Source organism: Aspergillus alliaceus (assembly GCF_009176365.1).
Source record: "Aspergillus alliaceus strain CBS 536.65 unplaced genomic scaffold BDW43scaffold_11, whole genome shotgun sequence".
Lineage (NCBI taxonomy): Eukaryota > Fungi > Ascomycota > Eurotiomycetes > Eurotiales > Aspergillaceae > Aspergillus > Aspergillus alliaceus.
The window spans coordinates 510936-531846 of record NW_022474694.1 but is presented as its reverse complement, the minus strand read 5'-3'; the positions used below and the strand labels follow the sequence as shown (position 1 = coordinate 531846).

The 20911-nt window shown below is 48.1% G+C and overlaps 6 protein-coding genes across 6 annotated transcripts; 3 read left to right on the top strand and 3 right to left on the bottom strand.

Moving 5' to 3' along the window:
* Window positions 1-214: 214 nt before the first annotated feature.
* BDW43DRAFT_309085 (hybrid sensor histidine kinase/response regulator) lies at window positions 215-3336 on the top strand (the record flags this gene model as incomplete). The annotated part of the gene is made up of 7 exons (XM_032046638.1): window positions 215-306; window positions 406-1014; window positions 1070-1490; window positions 1546-2115; window positions 2402-2827; window positions 3064-3097; window positions 3143-3336. 7 exons carry the CDS (start codon window positions 215-217, stop codon window positions 3334-3336), a joined length of 2346 nt encoding a protein of 781 aa, XP_031902592.1.
* A 2108-nt stretch (window positions 3337-5444) lies between these two features.
* Window positions 5445-7146, top strand: BDW43DRAFT_318154 (Zn(II)2Cys6 transcription factor). Its single transcript, XM_032048656.1, has one exon. The coding sequence runs from the start codon at window positions 5452-5454 to the stop codon at window positions 7045-7047; it is 1596 nt and encodes a 531-aa protein (XP_031902591.1). The 5' UTR covers window positions 5445-5451; the 3' UTR covers window positions 7048-7146.
* Window positions 7147-8350: 1204 nt separating this feature from the next.
* BDW43DRAFT_25912 (uncharacterized protein) lies at window positions 8351-9053 on the bottom strand. The gene is made up of 3 exons (XM_032040059.1): window positions 8758-9053; window positions 8502-8693; window positions 8351-8437 (listed from the first exon to the last, which is right to left on the bottom strand). Exons 1-2 carry the CDS (start codon window positions 8955-8957, stop codon window positions 8585-8587), a joined length of 309 nt encoding a protein of 102 aa, XP_031902590.1. The 5' UTR covers window positions 8958-9053; the 3' UTR covers window positions 8351-8437; window positions 8502-8584.
* Window positions 9054-9704: 651 nt separating this feature from the next.
* Window positions 9705-11271, bottom strand: BDW43DRAFT_318144 (Zn(II)2Cys6 transcription factor; the record flags this gene model as incomplete). Its single annotated transcript, XM_032048655.1, has 2 exons — window positions 11102-11271; window positions 9705-10988 (listed from the first exon to the last, which is right to left on the bottom strand). Exons 1-2 carry the CDS (start codon window positions 11189-11191, stop codon window positions 9705-9707), a joined length of 1374 nt encoding a protein of 457 aa, XP_031902589.1. The 5' UTR covers window positions 11192-11271.
* Window positions 11272-15269: 3998 nt separating this feature from the next.
* Window positions 15270-17141, top strand: BDW43DRAFT_25892 (pyridoxal phosphate-dependent transferase). Its single transcript, XM_032040039.1, has 4 exons — window positions 15270-15846; window positions 15902-16248; window positions 16298-16750; window positions 16824-17141. Exons 1-4 carry the CDS (start codon window positions 15378-15380, stop codon window positions 17061-17063), a joined length of 1509 nt encoding a protein of 502 aa, XP_031902588.1. The 5' UTR covers window positions 15270-15377; the 3' UTR covers window positions 17064-17141.
* Window position 17142: 1 nt separating this feature from the next.
* On the bottom strand, window positions 17143-20238 carry BDW43DRAFT_25850 (uncharacterized protein). The gene is made up of 8 exons (XM_032039981.1): window positions 19861-20238; window positions 19629-19746; window positions 19175-19533; window positions 18669-19101; window positions 18210-18608; window positions 17911-18144; window positions 17598-17825; window positions 17143-17491 (listed from the first exon to the last, which is right to left on the bottom strand). The coding sequence occupies exons 1-8, from the start codon at window positions 20112-20114 to the stop codon at window positions 17297-17299; spliced, it is 2220 nt and encodes a 739-aa protein (XP_031902587.1). The 5' UTR covers window positions 20115-20238; the 3' UTR covers window positions 17143-17296.
* Between the last annotated feature and the right edge of the window lie 673 nt (window positions 20239-20911).

Below are 20911 nucleotides of genomic sequence, written 5' to 3'. Positions count from 1 at the left end.
AAACATACTACACAATCAGATATTCTAACCAGTTTAGCTCGGCTGATGCTGTTACAATTAAATGGTGATCGAGGCGAAATCACCTTATGCGACCGCAAGAGCCAGTACGTCCTAGCCGAGGCACCTTCAATTGATCAAACCCCTCTCCATCGGCGTCGTGACAGGACTACACCGTGTGATTATGCTGCCATTGCCTTCATTGAGGACGATCAAGATGTCTTCCGAGTTCCAGACCTTACACAGGATTCCCGCTTCGATTCATATCGGCCAAATTTCCCCACTGATCATTCCTATATCGCAGTCCCGGTTCGGACCTCAGATGACGACTAGTCATCGGATCCATTGGAGTATATGGGACCACTCGGTGCGATGAGGTAAATGGCGAACAGCTAAGGCTTCTTCAAGATGGGGCGGGTGCCGTGTTGGGCCATCTAGCGACATTACGAACAATCCGCGAGGAGCATCGGGGGGAGAGGATGTGAAGGCCCTGGGCGTCTTCATGGAAGGTAAATCTAATATTGATGAATGGCTGTTGTCCGGTCCTAGTGAAGAGCAATCGCCCGACTCCGATTCGTCAGAGATGGCAGACCCTGTGACTTCTATTCGTCTCGCCAACAGCCAGAGGACGCTAGATATCCCTCCATCCCACATACCCCAAGTGGAACGAGGCATGCCATTTCGCGGTCGTCCGAATTCTTATCGCTCACGGTCGCCCCCACGCAAAGGACGGGGAGGATTCCTAGCCTCGGAAGAGACTTATTCAGTTCTTCAGAGGGCGTCCGTCTTAATCAGACAAGCCCTCGATGTCGATGGAGTAGCGTTCCTAGATATACGCGGATCCAACCAGGGTCGTCATGGCATTTCACACGCAGCATCAAGCAATTCTCGATCACGTTCGCCGGATGAAATGCAGGGCGCGCACTCAGCAGGCCAAGTACTTGGATGTTCACTTTCTCGAGAGAATAACAAGGATATAGTTGTTCCAGTATCACTTCTGAGAAGCTTGGTCCAACGGTACGGGAGAGGGGCGTATTTTTCACCTTGACGAGGGGAGACTTTCGCCCTGGAGCGATGAGAGTACGTCCGACATTGATGTATCATCTTCATCGCTTGAAGACATGGCGTCGACCTGCTATGGTATCGATATGCACCAGCTTTCCCATACATTCTCGGAAGCGAATAGCATCGCCTTTTTCCCTCTTTGGGATTTCCAGGAGAGATGCTGGTTTGCGGGCTGTTTCGCCTGGATTAAAAATTACATGAGTCTGTTTGTCGAATCGAAAGATTTAACTTACCTCACAGCTTTCAATAATAGTGTTCTGGCGGAGATCTCCCGTCTAGACCTTCGAGCTGCAGATCGTGAAAAGGCTGATTTCATCTCCTCCGTATCACATGAGTGGCGATCTCCCCTGCACGGCATACTCACCATGCTTGATATCATTAAAGAAACCAACGTTACCAGCGTGCAACGGTCCCTAATTGACATTACTGTGAATTGTGGTAAGTCTCCTTGATACCGTCAGCCATGTATTGGACTACGCCAAGATCAATAGCCTTGTCGAACCAACGACCCACAATGGGCAGCCGGAACATCCAGGGGCGCCGCAGGGATCCCACTTCGATGCTCCCGCGTTGATTAACCAGGTGAACCTGGCCGTCTTGATCGAAGAAGTGGCCGAAGCGCTGCTCGCCAGCCAGGACCATCTAGGGCGTAATGCGGAGGCTCTTTTCTCTGCCACGGAACAAACTTCTGACCGCGCATTCCGTGAGTCCAATCTCCGCAATTCGGTCCCTAGAGTAATCTTTGTGATTGTGGATATTCAATGGAGGGAAAGCTGGGATTACTGTGTCTCCGCGGGTGCCTGGCGCCGAGTTGTTCTGAATCTGTTTGGGAACGCGCTCAAGTTTACATTTTCGAGGTTTGTTCAATTGAAGCTTCGTCACGACACACTTAAAGGCGGTCGTCAGAATCTACCGGCTGTCCTCATTCAAATTAGCGATTCCAGGAGGGGGATCTCACCAGACATCTCGTTCACAGATCTGTACATACCAGTTCAACAAGAAGATTCTCCTTCACCAGGCATTGGAGTTGGCCTGAATATCGTTTATCGCATTGTAAATTCGATGCGTGGGTTGATAGTTATACGAAGTGAACCTGACCAAGCCAAGGAACGGTGGTCAGCGTTCTCCTGCCCATCTCACCAGCTCAACAGGCTCCCCTCTACCTCTTCCGTATAAGGACCTACGCAACTGATTGAGGGGAAGAACAGTATCCCTCTTTCCAAATACCTCCAAGTACGGAGACCTCAAGACAGACCCGATTATATTCGATACAATGTTGCGTAGCCTGGAAGAAATGATCATACAGTGGCTTGGAGTGCGTGTTCTCACACCCCATCAGCGGGAGCATGAACACTTCGACATTTCCATTATTACAGAACATGAATACCGCTATGGCGGAGCTGAGGAAAGCTCTGTCATGTATGCCAAAAGGTCCAGGGCTCGAAAACACCCCGCCACATCATTTCCCATTATCGTGCTCTGCAAGCATGCACATAGTTGGTTTAATAAGCAGCGAGATCCTCGAGAGCCAGTAGTCTTTCTTCAACAGCCGATTGCCCCGAAGACCTTGGCTGCTGCTCTGATGAGCTGCCTCGAACAAAGTACTCAGTCTCGCGTCGTGGGAAATGAAGAAGTACGCAATGTGTCTAGGACCGTTGATGAAGACACAGGCGACAGCGAGTTGAATCTTGCCTCGTCTGCTCCGTTGAACAACACGGAGCAGGATCAAAAAGAGGCGACTGACAAGACATTGGTTACGCACAAGGTAAAGGAAATAAGAGGCAGCCAGGACTCTTTAGCTCCTGATCAGCAGAATCGAAGGCAATGATGTAATGTTCTCCTAGTGGAGGATAATGACTTGAATCTCAAGGTATGCATGCACCTACATGCCGCGTATACCGCCCGTCATTGACTGCCGTTTTTCAGATTTTACAAACTACGATGAAAAAAGCCGGATTTGCCTATCAGAGTGCCGTCAACGGACTTGAAGCAATATAAAAGGTAGAAGGCGAGGCTTTTGACGCGATTATCATGGGTAAGTTAGGCCGGCCTTCTTTTGGTTCGTTTACTAATAAGTTAGATATCTCTATGCCGGTCATGGATGGCATGACTGCGTCTCGACAGATCCGCAACTATGAAAAGAGCAATTCACTGAGTCCGATGACTATTATTGCATTAACTGCGATTGATACCCAAGCCATGAAGAAAGGTGCGATGGGTAGTGGGATTGATATCTTTCTCACAAAACCTGCGAATATGAATCAAGTGAAGTAGATTTTGTCGCGACTACCGAACTGACTTTTTCTTGTGAATCACAATTCCATAATCTATCGTACTAATAGTACGGGCTTTTTGCTATTCAAACTAGTCTTCTATATAACTTCTAGTGTCGAAGGCCTAGAACTGAACACACGGTCTCTGCCATGGTGTTTGGCTCAATTATGCTCCGTACAGTTCACTGAAACTCAAAACGGTCCATATCACCGAATCCCTACAAAACCGAGTACTTGGTATCCACAGGATTCAGTGGGCCTTGACTCCACAGCTATACACTGGGGTGATATGATAGGTTGTACCTCTTTTCCTCTCAGGATGAGACTTGATGATTCATGCAGAATTTATCTTCTATTTTCAGAATATATATACAACCATCCAGCTACCAATACAATACGTGGCTCAGAAAACAAGTAACAATATGGATGCATTAAATGTCGAACTTAACCTCCTGAGTCAGTTGCGATGCCTCAAAACAAATACTCGGCAGCCTTCCTCTCCTCTACCGAAACCTACCTGGGTATAATTTTCTTTTGACTACACCTCTCTTGCCGCACTGAAGGCATTTGCCGAGGGGACGATGAGCTCGGAATTTGTTTCTACAGATGACGCGCCAAGCGCGTTTATCTAGCAGTCTGTTTTACGTGCTCGTCTTTCACGGCTATCACCATCCGACCTAACGACACTTGGTCGCGCTGCCAATGTAAGAAAGTTTTAGGTATTTCTCCAGCACATACCGGACTTTTCCAAAACATGGATTATCACAGCAATACGTTACAAGGTTTACTGGATAAGCCACTGGGCATGATCGCATCACAGCTCCGAACTACAGTAGATCCGCGAACATCCTCTTTACCGTCTCACACTCGCGTGCTGGCGACACATATCAACCGTCTCGCTGACAAACCTTGCATCTCCTTCGGTGCAACTGTTAAACCATCAACTGATATCATGATCAGCTTGTGGGCGAGCGTGAACTGGTACGATTTGGATATTGGGTTGGGGCTTGGAAAGCCGGCGGCCGTGCGGCGACCTCAATTTAAACCGGTTGAATGTTTGATCTATTTTATGCCCAAGAGACTGGATGGTGAGGTTTTCGTTGCTCTCTCGCTGCGCGAGGAGGACGGTGCGGTTAGCCACGGATCAAGGGTTCTCGAAGTTTGGAAGGTATGTTGCTTGGTTAGAGATTCCCTCTTAATACAATTGCTCCATGAAATATTTTGTAGCTTGTAATAAGGTTCTCGTTTACTATGCTACATTGTCTGTATTTACCTCAATACCATTACCTATCTTCAAGATCGATTCAACGCACTTGGGGAGGTAGAGACCGACGTGGAAGGAAGTATCACACTGGGCAGAATTTTTGAACGTTTTCTGTGCAACTATGAATAGTTGATTTTTTTTTTTTTTTTTTTTTTGCAAAGTCAGCACACTCAACTAGCTAAAGCTAACTGTATTCTTTGAATTGCTTGTATAGCTTACTAGAGGTGTTAGTGGTGAGGATAGCTGTTGAGAGTAGGAATAAGAATCATGATTTGGATCAGAATGATCTCCACATAGTGCATTAACAGGATATATCGATGTGCAAGCCTAGTAGGTCTTCAACTAATGTTGGACGTTTTTGATAGGGCGGGAAAAGGGAAAGAATTCCTCAATCTTACAACGTTAGAATCGGCTGGTATTCTGGGACAAGAAAATTTGGGTAATGCTGACTATCTGAACGCAAGCCTTGTCTTATGGCACCAAGAAGAACCAATAGGGAGTTACCGAACGGTTTTCTACTAACGAATATATCGGACTAAATCTGATTGGAGTAGTAGTTAACTAGGGTAGGTAGGTGGCATCGCGGTCAGAATCATCATCGCCCCTTACATTGCGGCTGTGTTGAAACAACCCTAAAGTCTCAATCGAGGTCAACCAACTTGACAATCACAGATATGTAATCAGTAGGATGCATATTGTGTGGGGTTTCGGGCTGTTAGAATCCGCCCCCGACCCGTGCCCGCTAGCTGACAACGTTTATTTGCGGAGCCGCTTGATCCATTTGACCTCTAGATCTTCCCATTGCTTCAATCACTTTGGACTCCATGACAGACTAGCCGAAATCCCCTCACCATGGCTTTGAACATGCGTCAGAATAGGAAAGAGCGAGCATTCTCCCGTCGTTCCCGCACGGGATGTCGGACCTGCAGGATCAGACATATCAAGTGCGATGAGACGCCAGGATCATGCACTAACTGTACATCCACAGGACGAACATGCGATGGGTATGCTATGGTCGTACTCCCCGCGGCTATGAGGAAGGGTGGACGTGCCCTGGCCCGGCCCAGGGCATATCTCAGCCTGAATCTCCCCGGGGCGACCTCGACCGAACGAAGATGCTTTGCCTTTTTCCAGAACCATACGGTGCCCATGCTCGTTGGCTATTTCGACTCACACGTGTGGCAGCAATTAGTTCTTCAGCTGAGCCAAGCAGAGCCGGCCGTGTGCCATGCCGCGGTCGCACTCGGGGCACTTCACGAGATCACGGAAGCGAGGGACACCGTTGGGAAAGTTGCGGTAATGAATGGGCGTTTACATGACCTATTCGCTCTGGAGCAGTATTGCCGTGCAATCTCAATGCTGCGACAGCGCTTGGGGTCGAAAGACCCCCAGCTCCGATTTACCGCATTGATCTGTTGTCTCATCTTTGTTTTCTACGAATTCATCCAGGAGAAATATGTCACGGCCCTCATGCACCTCAAGAACGGGATGTACCTGCTGGCAAACCAGAAGGGCTACATTGCGCGTTCGTCCATCTTGACTAGGCTCTATCGTCCACTCAACCGACCCTCCACCGCTGAAACAGCACTCGCCAGCGCCTTCGCTCATTTAGAAATCCAGTCCGCGCACTTCGACTCCCCGGAAACCTACATCCGGCTTTATCCTACAGATTACCATCTAACCGAGATCCAATACGACTACCTTCAGATCCAAAGTCTCCAGGAGGCAAAAGAAAAGCTGGACCCAATCATAAACAACGTTTTCCGATTCTTGTCCACCAGTGATATCCGTGTGAGAGATAAATCAGCCAATCACCTGACACTGCATATCGAGCAACACAAAATGCGAACGAACCTGCTAGACCACATATCGGCATTCGAGGAATTTCTTCTGCGGTTTTCGCCCCGCACAGAAAAGGAAACACGTAGTATAGACCTGATCCGATTGCATCACCTTATCCTTCTAATGAACGTGGAAACCTTCCTCAGTCTATCGGAAATGGTCTTTGATGTGCACGTCCATACCATGGAGAAATGCGTAGATCTATGCGAGCGGATAGCCGCTAGCTTTAGGGCTGAGTATGCGGATAATCCTCCCAACTTGCTCATGGACCTAGGAATTATTCCACCCCTATCCTGGATATCTCTGAAATGCCGTGGTTTTGGACTTAGAAGGCGAGCGCTGGATGTTTTGCGGTCATGGCCGCATCGGGAAGGGCCACATCACTCGATGGATTTGATGTATATGTCCCGGGAGGTTGTGGCGATTGAAGAGGGAGGGTTTGATGAATTGATGGGGTGTATTCCGGAGCTTTCGAGGGTACGGACTGTTGGATTGGAGAAGTTGGATGGGTCTAGTGCTGTACTGCTTTATGCGCTTTCAGATCCGTGCGGGGAGCGATTGGATTTGCGTCGGCGCGTGTTTCTTATGGATGGTAGAGCGTATTGAGTGATAGAGAAATATGTAGAATAGGCTACTCGATCAGTATTATATGTTAAGGGTAGTTCTCTTTTTCCTTTCATGGTTTATGAGAAGACGGAGTTTCATTAAGGTGGCACGGATGTCACTTACATTACAAACCGTTCTACTTCATCATTCCACTTACTTAAAATAACGAAACAAAGCCTTGCTATTGATTTGTCCACGATCAAAACCCACAGCACAGCTTTCCATCATCTTGTTCAGTCCAGCCCTCGCTTCCTACACAATAGCGGCACCAGCGTAGCCCATCATGGCCGTACTTCTGCTTGATGGCTCGAAGCCTGGGATAGTGAGGACAAAAGGACCACTGCCAGTTTGGCTCGTGCTGATTGGCCTGTATTATCAATCTAGCGTCAGCTGTCAAGGTATACCACTAGATCATGAAGTGGCCTTTACACCCCATTAAGATATGCGCCTGTGTCGGGAGACAGTTGACGGAGTGCATAGCCCTTCTCGTACGTGATATTTTTGATTTTGTACGCCACTTCCGAGGGGAGAGAGTCATCCCAGCCTTGAGATGTAATTACATGAGCAATAGAGTCTCGCTAACCCCAGGTTTAGGGCGCTATCCACGGGTGTCCTGCTACCGGTCATCGTACCCGATACCGAAGGTGCGGAAACTCCATTCTGTGCGATGTATATCAGTCGCCCGTTTAATATAACGAAATATCAGGGCTGTGGCTTGCCGTCGGCATTCCTTGTGGGGAGGTGATCTCATCTAAGGCCTTTGCGAACAATTCAATGTCTTTGCACTACTCGGCGTGGAATGAACCGAAATGCCCTAGCACCCTGCTTGGTTCCGACGGTTTCAATAACTGGTATGCTTTTCATGATATCATACCACGGCGCCGTCGCCATAAGGTAGACACTGGAAGCCACGGTTGCTGCAGAAGCATTCAGAACGACCCTCAGGGGAGCGAAAACCCTGGCTACGGTCTCATTCTTGGAATCATAGAGAAGCAAAGCACCATTCAGCGCCAGGGGTGGTCCGCTTATAGTATAATAGCCGTGAACACCAGAGTCTTACAGGCGGCTCAGATGGCCCTGGACCCGGGCAACCAGTCGATACCAAGCACAAGGTATAGCCCCATTAGTTGCTGACATTGCCAGACTGACGAGAGTCAACGAGGGCACCGGATATGCTTTCAGAGCCATACTTAATATGACACCGAAGGTTCCTCCCACCTCCGCCGCGTATTGCCCAGAAGAGATCTTCTTTCCGACAGTCATTAACCGCCACAAGCTCACCATCAGGCGTCACGATCACAGCTTCAAGAATATTGTCGGTGCCTATGCCGTACTTGCCGGTGGCCAGGCCGTGTCCGCCACGAGTCGCTCATCCCACGACCCCAATATCCTATTGGGGCTTTGGTTAGCTTCGTGCTCTCTACTTAGTTGGACACCGGGAGAAACTGTCTTACAGCGTTTGTTCCGCACATGGTAAGGGCATTGTATCCGGCCATGGCGGCGAATAGCTCTCCATCTTGTACGCCCGCCCCCGCAGTCACTGTCTGTGGGGTCTCTTCCTTTTCCCGTCCGCGCTACGAGCATCGCACGGCTCCGCGTGAAACCGCTCATGAAATGGTATACCCTTCAAATGATGAGTCCAAATCCTGCAAGAGTCAGCAAAACCCACATCCCTAATAGCGAGCAATCCCAGCCAGTATATCCACGTACGACAAGCTTCTATACCCCGTACTGACAAACAAACCAAGTAAAGTCAAGTTAGCCTCACTATACACCTCTAATGCAAAGGGATATGCACCCAAGATGTAATGTATACCCCCTCTCCGACCCATGTCCCGCATTCTTGATATTCGCCCACAAACCCCACCGTCTCGCAAACCCAACGCAGCCTGCACATGGCCCACCTCCATCACATTCACCACATAAGCAGGATACTTCCCAATGATCACACTTTCTCTTGTGCCCTGACATCACCGTTGATACTTATCCCGTGGGGATAGAGCGTGCTGCAGCTATTATTAGCTCATACAGTGTCATCGATGCTGGCTGGATCGGCCGCGTAGAAGGCTGACTTGATCCAGTTCGATAACACCGTGTTTAGGGATGTCCATGCTGAGGTCGGGGGCCAGTAGGGGCCGGAAGGGGTCTGGAGGGGGTGGATGGGGATGCGAGATTTGGACCGGATTAGTGTGGATTGGGGCTTCTTTGTTGGAGGGATGGGGTTATTTATCTGGGAGATTATTGGGTTTAACGATGTTGGGAATGGATGGATAATGGTCTTGATTTGGTTTCCGCCTGATACCATCTTAACTAGGTTAGGAAATTTATTATGGAGTGATGTGTCGGATGTGTCGGATGATTACTTTCCGTCTTATATTTGTGGTTCCATGATCGGCGTTCGTAGTCGTGACTATAAGAAGCGAGATGAGTGCGAATACGCATAACTTCCTAAATGGGAAAGGTGGCCGCCCTGAGCCCTATCCACGTTTGAAACTAGTCTTCAGCAAGTGGTCTGTCTAGGGGCCATGGCTATCGCGAAATGTGTAAATGTCTGAAATTTTTAGGGCATAGTGACCGTTTGCAGGCACAGGCTACCAGGTGATACAAGCCAAATTACTTAGGGAATCCCCTTTGTCAACCCCGCATTAGAAAAACGATCATGTCTGATTTACTGGCGGTTGCCATCCGACCTGATCCATCTGCCACCTTATCCGACACCGTTGTTGCTCATCGAGCGATCGATAAATCTCACTCATTACATGCTCTGGCCATCCCTGGATGAACCAATACGAATCCAACTGCTTTAACAAAACAATGAAGTATGATAGTAGTAGTAAAGAGAGCCATTTGCGCTGTTGAAGATCAAGGATAAACTCCTCCGGTAGTTGGTAGAGCCATTGGAAAACTTTCGCACATTTTTCGCCCCGTGGAGCGTCTTCCCTCTGATAAACACTGTCAAAGGCCCCAGCAAGGCGTTCAACTACTCGGGAGTATACAGCGTGACGGTAATCATCAACGAGATATTCAACCGTGAATATGTCTTGGTATTCTTGGAGACGGCATTTCCATTCCAGTAAGGCAGCCTCAACCACAGTCGGATTGGCGAACGAAGATGGACTTTTGTTTTTGTCAGCCCCGGCGGGAGGGACTGGATCGATCGAGAACACATCTCGGGTCATCTCGACAATAGATCGGACGCCACGTAGCAGTGTCAGCCATTCGGGATGGTTGGAATCACTGAACGCGATGTATTCGCCGGCCCGCGGACCTTTTCCCAAGTGACACAGACAGATGAGCACTGCACCAGAGTACACGGCATGACATGTAGTTTCGTTCAGGTCGCGAATCGAGTAGCTCACTTGACGAAGAGAGATATCATAATGACGGTCTGCCTCGGCAATGCGCTCATTTACCGCGATTGTATTAGGTAAAGAAGACCGATTTTGGTCTAGATGAGCGATATGATAGCCGGAGAAGGCCAAAAGGAGATGCAGGATATGATGGAAGCGGAATCCTAATTGTGGGATAGCCGTTTGCATAAAGTATCTACTTTCCTCATCATCTGCCATGGCGGTAGAGGTTGATGTTATATAGTGGTGGAAGAGCCCTAGATCAGCTGTACTAAATTGGAACATATGGTTAGTCGGTGGTGGAGAGACGGTCTCTGATGCCGGCCCCGGATTGGCTGAGAGAGGTTGTCGTCGGCGCCATCTCCGCTTAGGCGGATTGAAGTCTGTCTGAGTGGACGATATATAGACATGATCTTTATTCAGTAGGGGTTTGGGAAGATCCGTCTCAGGGGGTTGCGATGAGGTAATTCCTGGTGGACCGGAGGGGGGCGAAGTATCTGACGAGGTTGGGTCTGACTGACCACCTCGAGAGAATTGGCACAAGACGGAGTGGTTGATACATTGCCCACATGCGGGTTTGACCTCATCACACTATAAACTATTAGTGTGATCGTGCGGTTTGGTTTTGAATATGGTAGTTATCGTATCCGTATGCGCGGTGGAGTGGAGGGAAAGGAGCATTCTCCGCCACCTTGGATGCTCACCTTAATTCTGCGCCGCTTACAATTGCTGCATCCATTCCTCGATTTCCGATGTGATCTCCGAGAAATTATGGTTCGATTGCAGCCTGTCATCTGTGGAACAATAACTTCGTGGTTAGCGAGCAGGTGGAAAATAGGAGAAACTAGGCTAGGAATACAATTCAGGGTACAGGGCACATTCGTTCAACTGCTTGACGGAGATTATTACGGGTCTATAAGGTTCGATCCCTACATCAGAACGTTGTTCTTCAGCTAGCGTTAAGTTAGGGCTCCAGAAGGAAACCCTGTGGACGTTATAGGCTGTAGCCTAGACTAAGAAGGGTCTGCCGTACTATCCCAAAAATAGCAAGCGGCCCGACGTCCGATTTGGGAGGATTATCAAGATTCAATCCACAGGACGAGTTTAGTGGGTCAACGTGAAAAGCCCCCGAACAAAGATAGACGAGAGCGCTCACAACTAGACCAATCATGTGCTGGCATGAAGGTGCTTGATGGCATCGTCGGAAAAAGGAAACAGCGCTCATTGGGTACATCCGTAGCGGACGGAAGTGCCCAGCCAATGTGGCCGCTACAGTTATCGGTTTTGCTTATTGAAGATAATCGAGAGCGAAACAACCCGCGTGCAGTAATTTAGATATAGCGAAGAGATCGGATCTCATAAGACTAGTAAAGATCTCACCCACCTCCGCCTGCTGAACGACTCGACTCTTCTTCTCGGTCGTATGCGATTAGCCTTTAGCGTTCTAGCGCTGATCTTATGTTAACCGACCGGACTCTTGAACATAGACAACTCAATGAGGCACATTTCCACTAACGTCGGTCTGGAGAGGCCGAATGAAGGGAAAGAAAAGAGAAGCCATGCCGGACTGGTCCACAGGCAGCACCTACCAAAGGTAAAAAAGGTAGGTCAAGGAACAGAAGGTGGAATAAAGAGCCTAGCAGCAGCAAGTAACGGATGAACTCTCCATCATAATAACTACGGGTGAACAAAGAAGAGAAGTTGAGCTCACGTTATAATTCAGGAGGCCAATACGACCGTGACCCTCCACACACTATCACGTTGCCAGAGAAGAACCTCCCGAATTTTTATATAGGAAATGTAAGTCTAACTCTGAAGGAGTGTGAATGCAAGCCGGTTGCTGCGGCTCCAAGGGCGAGGAAAGTCTACTACATGTCTAACTTCCAACCAGCGCCCCTTATAGTGTGCAACTTACAATGAGCTGAAAATACCTCGACAGCGGTCGAGCATGTCGAGACATGTGAGCAGCTGGTCCTAGATGTGTAGTGAGATAACAGACCTGTAACCTAGGACTGGGAGAGGAAATGGAATGATGGGCTACAAAAGGAGGGGAAGCCGGAGAACAGAAGTGCAAAGGTTGCTGAAGGCACAGCAAACGTTATGGCTCTCTCAAGGCGTCTGCAGGCTGTTCTCAATGCCAACCTTAAAAAAGATCACACATGTTGTTCGAGAAGAGATAGCAACAGTGTTTGTCTATTGTGCCAAAAGGTGACCGTTAAAATCTGGACTGGATATGAACCCCTTCACAGGGCGCAGTACTTAATTTTATTTAATTTTATTTAATTTTAATTTAATTTTTATTTTTTTTGACATAAATGACCATATTAATGGAGTCGCATATGATTTTCGCAGATGTTCCATGTAGCGGTCGTGAATGTTTGGCTTTGCTATTTTCTCCGCGGTATGTCTTGAATACCAAGACTTCTAGATGTACTAGCATTGTAGGGGACTCTTAGGCCTAGACTAATTGGTCAAGATATGAAATCCCGAGAAGAGACTTCTATTCGCATGGAAATATAACGCTAGTCGAAGGAGAATATCGCCTTGTGGCCAAAATTATCTTGGTTACGAAGACCAACAGGTGGAGGAGTACCGAAAGAATTGGCAAAAGACATCTGGACCTCCCCAACTTTATTCGGTTCCGTTAACGAAGCGATTCCAGGTATTATTTGAATCTAAGTCACATCAGGCTGCAGTTGAAGAGTTGGTTTACTCGATATTTGAGTGGACCAGAAAGGCCTAAGCCAAAGAATGGTGAGCCAAGGTCTGGCTAGAAAAAACGTATGTACTGTAGGGAGGACGTAAAAGGACTAAGCCATTCAGAAAAAGGCCAATGATAGACCTGTAAAGCTAATGCTCGAGACAGGCTGGACGTGTCGGACTTCTTGCTGCATCGGATCCAGTCATTCAACCCGTGGGTGTGGGCAGAAAATCTATAGAGAAAAGAGAATAGTTGTCCCCACCTGGTCTCTGGCTGCTAACGTTATATTTTCAAAAGTATACTCCATATGTCCTATGCAGGCCTACCATAACGGGAACAGCGTTTATTCGTTTACCTGTCCTGCTTGAAAAGCCATTAGACAGTGGATTCTTTAGTAAAGGTTAGAGTGAACAGGGGAAGGGACCGCACAGTATAGTATGTATGGTACCAATGTGAATTTCGAATAAGGGATTCGTTATCATGATTGAACAGCAATTTAGTTTACTTTGTTCAGCTGTTAGGAAATAGGCAACACCATTGCAAGGTGAACTTGACACCGTGAAATCGGAGTAAATTTCAACACAAGCTATAATCGAGACACGGATTCAAACAGCGAGAAAGTGTGAATCTAAAATAGTTATGTACCCCCTCCCAAAGGTCCAAATTATTGTGTGACCGTTAGTAAAAATGCGCGTTAGTCGCTCGGGAAAGTTGTCCATCAGTCAAGCTTTCCCTCTGCTGTGGTCGGTGTAAAGATCGTGGTGGAGCTTTCAAACCCACTGTGGCATGGCCATAGCCCCCGTCTCGCCTCCTATGACAGTTCTGTATAATAGGCATAATTATAAGGGGAAAGGATGCTGCGAACCCCCTCACGGGCTCACACCGCGATCCTTTCGCCCTGTACCACAGTATGTATGAACAGGAAATCCAATCCTCTCATTAGACGCATGATCTTTCAACTCATTCTCGTGGCGCTGGCTATATTCTCTCTAAATTCCTTTACCAGCTATAAAAGAAAGTGTACCCAATTCCGTGAACATAGACAGCATACCATCTGTATAATCCAGCGAACATGACCTGATCGCTGGATAATATCGTCGCGTTCATTACACTCCTCCACCCCCCTTCGCCTCAGCGGCCTTGCTGGTATGGAAATACATCATACGTAGACAGTGGCGGTCTGCCACTGACAGTTAGTTCTTCACTCTTCTCCCTGAAAGACACACTACAGTTCTAATGTATCTTTCGTTTTGAATAAGGTCCTGAACGAATAGATCGGTCCGATTCCTCAAGGCCTTGGGACGACTGGAGGCTTACTTATGCCGCACTCGTAAGTGTAGACAATCTGCTTGAAGCGGGTCTTTACCGCGAGAGTGTCCTGATATAACCTGACAGTCGACCCCAATGTTTGTTTGTTGTGGGCTTACTGGGATCCGGGTAGTATATGACACGACGCGCGGTCCAGACCAATTCCCTTAGATAGCGAATCTGATCCAACACCGCCACGGAGGCTGTGCGTTGCTGGAGGGCTATCGGAAGCTGCTTACGCTCGATCAAGCAGCGAGTTGGTTGCTGGACATGAGATCAGGATGAGGGTATTGATACCATGCTTAATGTTAATGTTTAGTTGTAGAATAATAGATTAGGTCATTAGTACTGATTGCGAACCTGTCAACTAGTTCCTATTCGCTGTTCATTTCATCAAAAAGAGTTCGGCATTAATCCAGGAGCTCTTGTGCAGGCCATCCTGGTCTTACACGCCTAAGAAAGGGGAAAAGAAGTGGGCTAGAAACTAACTCGCTTAACCATAGCCTATTATATCAATTGTCTATATAAAGTACAATATATGATCTACGCCAAGATAGTCTTATCAAGAAGGGTTCTGAAGATAGAGGAAGCGGAGCGTGCGTGTGGAGACGATGGTCGATAACTCGGTAGTTCGGGCCAATGAGCCTATCCGGCTCGCCCAATATCTCCAGCATGTGTGGCCCGTCGGCGATTCGACAAATAGGGAAGAAAAGGGAATATGGTAGCCAGGAATAGCTATGCACTATGTCCATATGATGAGTCTGAGAGGTACAACAAGCCCGTCAAGTGACATCGTGCATATTGGCAGCTCAGTGCCCAGTTCACATAAAATATCCTTACTTCAGAGTGACTTATAAGTACTGCCTGCTGTCTGTCTATGTTTTGCGCATTCATATACCTTGTTTTATTTGCACTTATTAATAGCTTTGTTTATTGGTCTATCTATTGTTTACGTGGATATAACCATAGTGATGCGTTCTACTCTATCTCGATCTCTATCTCTATCGGAAGCAGCAAGGGCACGGCAGGGCTGGACTTCCCTTCGCCGATTCTCCCTCACTAGCAAAAGACATGAGCAGGTGAAAGGGGAGGCCACACAAAAGAATGAACACAAGCAGAATCCTGCCACTTCAGGAAGTGGATACAATAGCGCCATCATCCATACCAGACTGGACACCCGCCCTCCAACAATAGTAGGGAGCAAAGGGAACTATTTAATTACCGATGGTGGGCAAGAAATCCTCGACGCCAGTGGTGGTGCTGCGGTGGCCTGTCTCGGGCACAACAATGCTCGCGTCAACGATGCCATAATGCGTCAACTGCAGAGCTTCAGCTATATTTACGCGCCATTCTTCACGAGCGAAGCATCGGAAAAACTAGCCAAGATGTTATCCGACTCGACGCAGAAGCAGATGTCAAAAGCGTTTATTGTTAGTTCCGGTAGGGGTCATCCATCATCAAGTCATAGTGGAAGACATCACTCATACGTGAGCAGGGACGGAAGCAATCGAAGCCGCCCTGAAAATGGCACGCCAGTACTTCTTAGAATTGCCAAACCCAGAGCCCTCGAGAACGCGATTCGTTGCCCGGCGCCAGAGCTACCATGGAAACACACTCGGTTCCCTTTCCTTGGGAGGCCATGTTGCGCGCAGAGCGCCGTATGCACCGATCCTTACTAACAATATTTCCCATGTCTCACCGTGCTACCCATACAGAGATAAGGCCACGGGGGAAAGTGATGAGGCATACGTCGCGCGGCTGGCGCAGGAGCTGGAGAATGAGTTCCAAGCTGTTGGTCCGAGTAATGTGTGCGCATTTGTCGCGGAGACCGTCTCGGGCGCGGTAAGATACCCAGCCAAGGTGCTATTTGCCTAACTAACAATAGTGCCAGACGCTCGGGTCTGTTCCACCAGTGCCGGGATATTTTCAGGCCATGAAAAAGGTCTGCGACCGCCACGGAGCGTTGCTCATCTTAGATGAAGTGATGAGTGGGATGGGTCGTTGCGGCACGCTCCATGCATGGGAACAAGAAGGGGTTGTACCTGACTTACAGACTGTTGCTAAAGGCCTGGGTGGTGGCTACGCCCCTATTGGAGCTTTGTTGGTCAACAAGAGGGTTTCCCAAGTTTTAGAGAAGGGAACTGGCAGTTTCGTGCACAGTCAAACGTACCAGGGCCATCCAGTCGCATGTGCAGCGGGGTATGAAGTTCAGCATATTATTAAAGAGGATAATCTCTTAGAGAATGTCCGCAGCCTTGGTGAGTACCTCGGCAACAGTCTGAAAGAACGGCTTGGGGATCATAAGCATGTCGGTGACATTCGAGGTCGTGGATTTTTCTGGGCAGTGAGTATATAGACTCTTGTCCACAAGCAGAGGACACTCCGAGGCATTCAAGCAGTGCTAACAGCAGGAGCAGATTGAATTTGTGAAGGACAAGGAATCCAAGGAGCCCTTCCCGGCGGAGCGAAAGATTGCAGCACTTATTCACAAGACCGGAATATCAGAATACTCCATTTCATTGATCTATGGCAGCGGGGTGGCTGATGGAAAGAACGGAGACATAATTCAAATTGCACCCCCATATAATGCTAGTCGGGAGGATATCGATCTCATTATGGAGAGGACAGCGCTCGTCATAAAGCGCGTATTGGGCTGAGTGTGGCAGTCCAAAGGAGCAAAATACTAGTTGGGGATAGCAAATAGGGGGCTATTTACATCTATTGAAGGAATCTACAAATCGATGATGCTAATCATATATTTAGTCATTTTTTACCGAGGCCTAACTCATGGAGAACCGTGCAGTTTTAAGGAATTCAATATATGTTCTGCTTCAGCCAAGCTATCCTACCCATCGTGCGGTAGAGAGTTCAAGCGTATGGCGTAGCTGGGCTAATATTCATCATCTTCCCCGCCCCCAAGGCTAAACCGGTTGGTACTGTTATCAATAGCCTTCTTTCCATCAGTCTTTGCAGTCTCTGCGCCTTCCTCTATAGCCTTCTTTGCCGGCGAAGGAGGAAGATATTTTGTATCGTCCTCTATCTTCTGCACTCGAGATCCCATTCCAGCTAGAATCTTCCTTTGCGTCTGCATTATACCGTTAGCTTCATGTACCAAGCAAGAGCAAGGTAGATAAAAAGTCCCGGGGAAAAAACGAGGAAAAGAAAAGGCGGGCTGAGGGTGGATTTCTTACTTCACCTGCAATCTGCTTCACATTAGCCTGCGCGCCATCACTCCAATCATCTAGCTGGCTTTGTTTCTGCATAAGCTCATTGCCGCTGCTGTCAGATAGTTTGCTCATGTCGTTGCACAGGTCTAAACCTGGCATGATGCTTTTCACCGATAGTTGGTTCCACATTTTGGCAATATCAGCGAAGACGCTGAAATAAGCTCTAATGTAAACCACAGAGCTGAAGATTTGCTGTTTTCACGTGTTAGCTCACTCTCCCGAGAAGACATTGTGGATTTAATAATGGGAAGAGCAAGGTTAAGTGGAAGGGACATACCGATCTGTGCAGATCAGTCAGAGTGAAATCACCGATCTGGAGGCCGTCGAGATCGGAGGACTCTCCACCTGTTATGGCGGCTGTGACAAGTTTGAGGAATTTCTTGACGCCAAGATCTACTGCCGTTTTGATCATGTTCGACAATGCGTCAAAGAAGGAGACAAGCTGGCGAATTTGAATGCGAAGCCCAGCAATGAGCTGGATGCTTTCGAGGAGGATCTTCTTAACCGCTTCCTGTAAAGGATGAATTGATTAGTTGGGGGGGCTATTGTTTGGCGGAGGGACAATTGTATGCATACCAAGGATAACTTGGTATTTGCCAGTTTTGTTAAGAGGGCTTTTGTCTTTGATAACTCCGTTTCCTTTTCACCTAGCGCTTGTACACTATGGTCATAGAGCGATTCAGCGTTGCTCATAGCTGACTGGGCACTTTCAAGACGGGCCTGGGCAGCTGCTAAAGCACTGTCTCCTCCGGACTGGCTTTGGCCGTTGGTATTATAATTCATGTTGGCCATTGGAGTCATCTGGCCTGCAGCAGCCCCTGGCTGGGAATCGGCGGTCGCTTTGAGGCGGGCAACATTATCGTAAGCTACCTGGTACTCGCTCTTCCATTGCTGCACCTTGGGATCATCGGCGGGCAGGGACGTTTGGCTCATCTGGTGCCGCTGTGTGATCTCATCTTCTAGCTCAGTCGCCACCTGATCTATTATAAGCATCATGAAACCAAGAGCAAGAGCCTATCCCAGTGAGGAACGTACCTTAACGGCAGTCTGTAGGTAACCTTGATATGTTGCATCTGGAGTTCCGGGTTGAGCAGATGCAAATGCTTGCAAAGAGTGCTCAAACATCTGTTTCAAGAACGCCGGCCCTGCATTTGGATTTTTCTCATCCGCATCCCATTGAACGCTCCCCTCCGGACCGCCCGTAAGGACGGTATGAAGCGCTGTGAACAAAGGCATATCTTTATGAACAGCCGCATAGACATTATAATACTGACTCGCATTGTTCATTTGCTGGGTGGGGTTTAATGGATTACCACCTTTCATACCCCCAGTATTGGAGTTATTTGTGTTTCCCATGCCACCCATTCCCCCCATCATTCCACCGGTTCGGGCGCCCATCATACCGTTTAGCAGTCCAGTGCCAGTATTGATCAAACTGCGAATCATTTCTTGGCCGAAAACCTCCCATCTAACCAGTAGATCGATTATTAGCATGGTCAATATGAATACAACCAAAAAGATGTTGAACTCCATGCACCTACCCAGATGGTATGGCCTCCGCCGCTTTCTTATATTGCTTCTCCATTTCATCTAGGTGCTTCTCGTACTTCTCGGCTAGCCTCTTATTCTCTTTGACCTGTGCTTCCTGATCATCCTTGATGGATTCCTGGACCGCCAAGTTGACCTTCGTGTCCTGGAGATCATGTTCCGTGTTGGTGGACTTCTGCTCGCAGGCTGCGTGGAAGTCGGACATGAAGTTAAGCCACTCGAGGAACTTATCGTCAATCTTCTTAGCCTCCTGGTAGCATTCGTCTGCGGTATCGCGGAGCGACTCCATTTGAACACGAAGGGAAGTGCGAGCATCCTCGGGTGTTTGGAGGCACTCTACGACGTCCTCGACCTAATAGAGGTGTGAATATTTGTTGATATAGGTTGGCAAAGGGGTAAAGAGGAGGTAAAATGTAAGGCCAAGAGGCAACACTCCCTGAAACATACCGTCTCATAAACACCAGATGAAAGCTGTCCGATTAAGTCCATCCCGCTTTGAGCCTCCATGAACGCTCTGCATCCAAGCGCACCTCCTTCCACCAGGTTGGCCCTCAGGGAGGTGTATCTATTCCATGGTAGGACGAGTGTTAGTGATGGACAACAACGGAGCAAAAAAGAAGGCCCACCGCCGAAAAAAAAAAAAAAAAATTAAAGGTACTTGTCCAAGAGGGAAATTTACCTCAACTTTGATCCGGCTACAATATCCAGCATGATGGAAGCGGCTTCCGGCGCGGAAGCCGTGACAAAACAAATGCCCATACTATGTAATGCAATAGGCGCAGCACCTAGCATGTCTTCCCATTTGTTGTCGGGGTTCATCAACAGTGAGGATTTGATCTGGGCTATAATCTTCAAGGCGACCTTGGGGTCCTTTTCGCGGTTCTGGTCCGCTGTCGCCACGGTGCTCAGGTGGGAGTTGTTGTCGACTGTCATCTTGCTAAATGATAGGATATTTTCCTGAAGTGAAGTAGTTAGGGAAATCAGTCCTTGGTGTACGGTACGCCGAAAGAAAGAAGCGAACCCGGCGAGGGGAAGCGGGATGCGGTTATATTTAAAGGATGGATACCTTGGGAGTGTATGCCTACACGCTAGGCATAATATGGAACATTGTATATATACGCTACCTCAACAACAGTCAGTAGTAGTCTCTTAGGTCTAAATGACCATCAATGCCGCTGTTCAATGCTATGCCATGAAGTTCAGCTGGTCAGCCAGCCACAATACCTTCTGGCTTATGGGACTACACGTATGTGTCTCGTTCATGTAGGTCCTAACCGCTTGGGTCACCTGGATCATTTGAGACTAATCACAGAACATGATCTAGACTCTACACTTCAGGCAATCATCAGCTAAACCTAGTTCTGGAGTATGATAAACCTGTAGACCCCGAGGTTGCCGGTGTGTGGGCCCATGTGGGGAATAGGTGAATCTATAACATCAAAGCCCTCATTGAGTGTAGCTTCGGAGTATGAGACGTTTTCGTATTGCCTAGGCGTTGACTTAGATGGGTCGCTCATGTCCTAGTCCGAATCCACCAAGGCCTAGATAGTTAGCAAGATAGCAGATGACCAGTGCACAGAGAGAGATCTACTAGGCTGTAGCAGTTGAAAGCAAAAATAGCATTAACTTTGCATTTGACGTCCTGACAGACGAATTCTAGGGCTACGTGGCTAACCTTGTCTAATCAATCGGAACATCTACAGTTCGTTACGGTAATGCCCGGTATACGC

Excerpts from the sequence above, each read along its gene's own strand:
- BDW43DRAFT_318154 (XM_032048656.1), top strand. The coding sequence starts at position 5,452 with ATGGCTTTGAACATGCGTCAGAATAGGAAAGAGCGAGCATTCTCCCGT.
- BDW43DRAFT_25912 (XM_032040059.1), bottom strand. The coding sequence starts at position 8,957 with ATGGAGGTGGGCCATGTGCAGGCTGCGTTGGGTTTGCGAGACGGTGGG. Across the intron at positions 8,694-8,757 it reads ACGGGGTATAGAAGCTTGTC|GATTTGGACTCATCATTTGA; the intron begins GTACGTGGATAT and ends TGACTCTTGCAG.
- BDW43DRAFT_25892 (XM_032040039.1), top strand. The coding sequence starts at position 15,378 with ATGCGTTCTACTCTATCTCGATCTCTATCTCTATCGGAAGCAGCAAGG. Across the intron at positions 15,847-15,901 it reads AGCGTTTATTGTTAGTTCCG|GGACGGAAGCAATCGAAGCC; the intron begins GTAGGGGTCATC and ends ATACGTGAGCAG. Across the intron at positions 16,751-16,823 it reads GTCGTGGATTTTTCTGGGCA|ATTGAATTTGTGAAGGACAA; the intron begins GTGAGTATATAG and ends CAGCAGGAGCAG.
- BDW43DRAFT_25850 (XM_032039981.1), bottom strand. The coding sequence starts at position 20,114 with ATGACAGTCGACAACAACTCCCACCTGAGCACCGTGGCGACAGCGGAC. Across the intron at positions 19,102-19,174 it reads GCGGAGGCCATACCATCTGG|ATGGGAGGTTTTCGGCCAAG; the intron begins GTAGGTGCATGG and ends TCTACTGGTTAG. Across the intron at positions 18,609-18,668 it reads ACCTACAGACTGCCGTTAAG|GTGGCGACTGAGCTAGAAGA; the intron begins GTACGTTCCTCA and ends ATAATAGATCAG.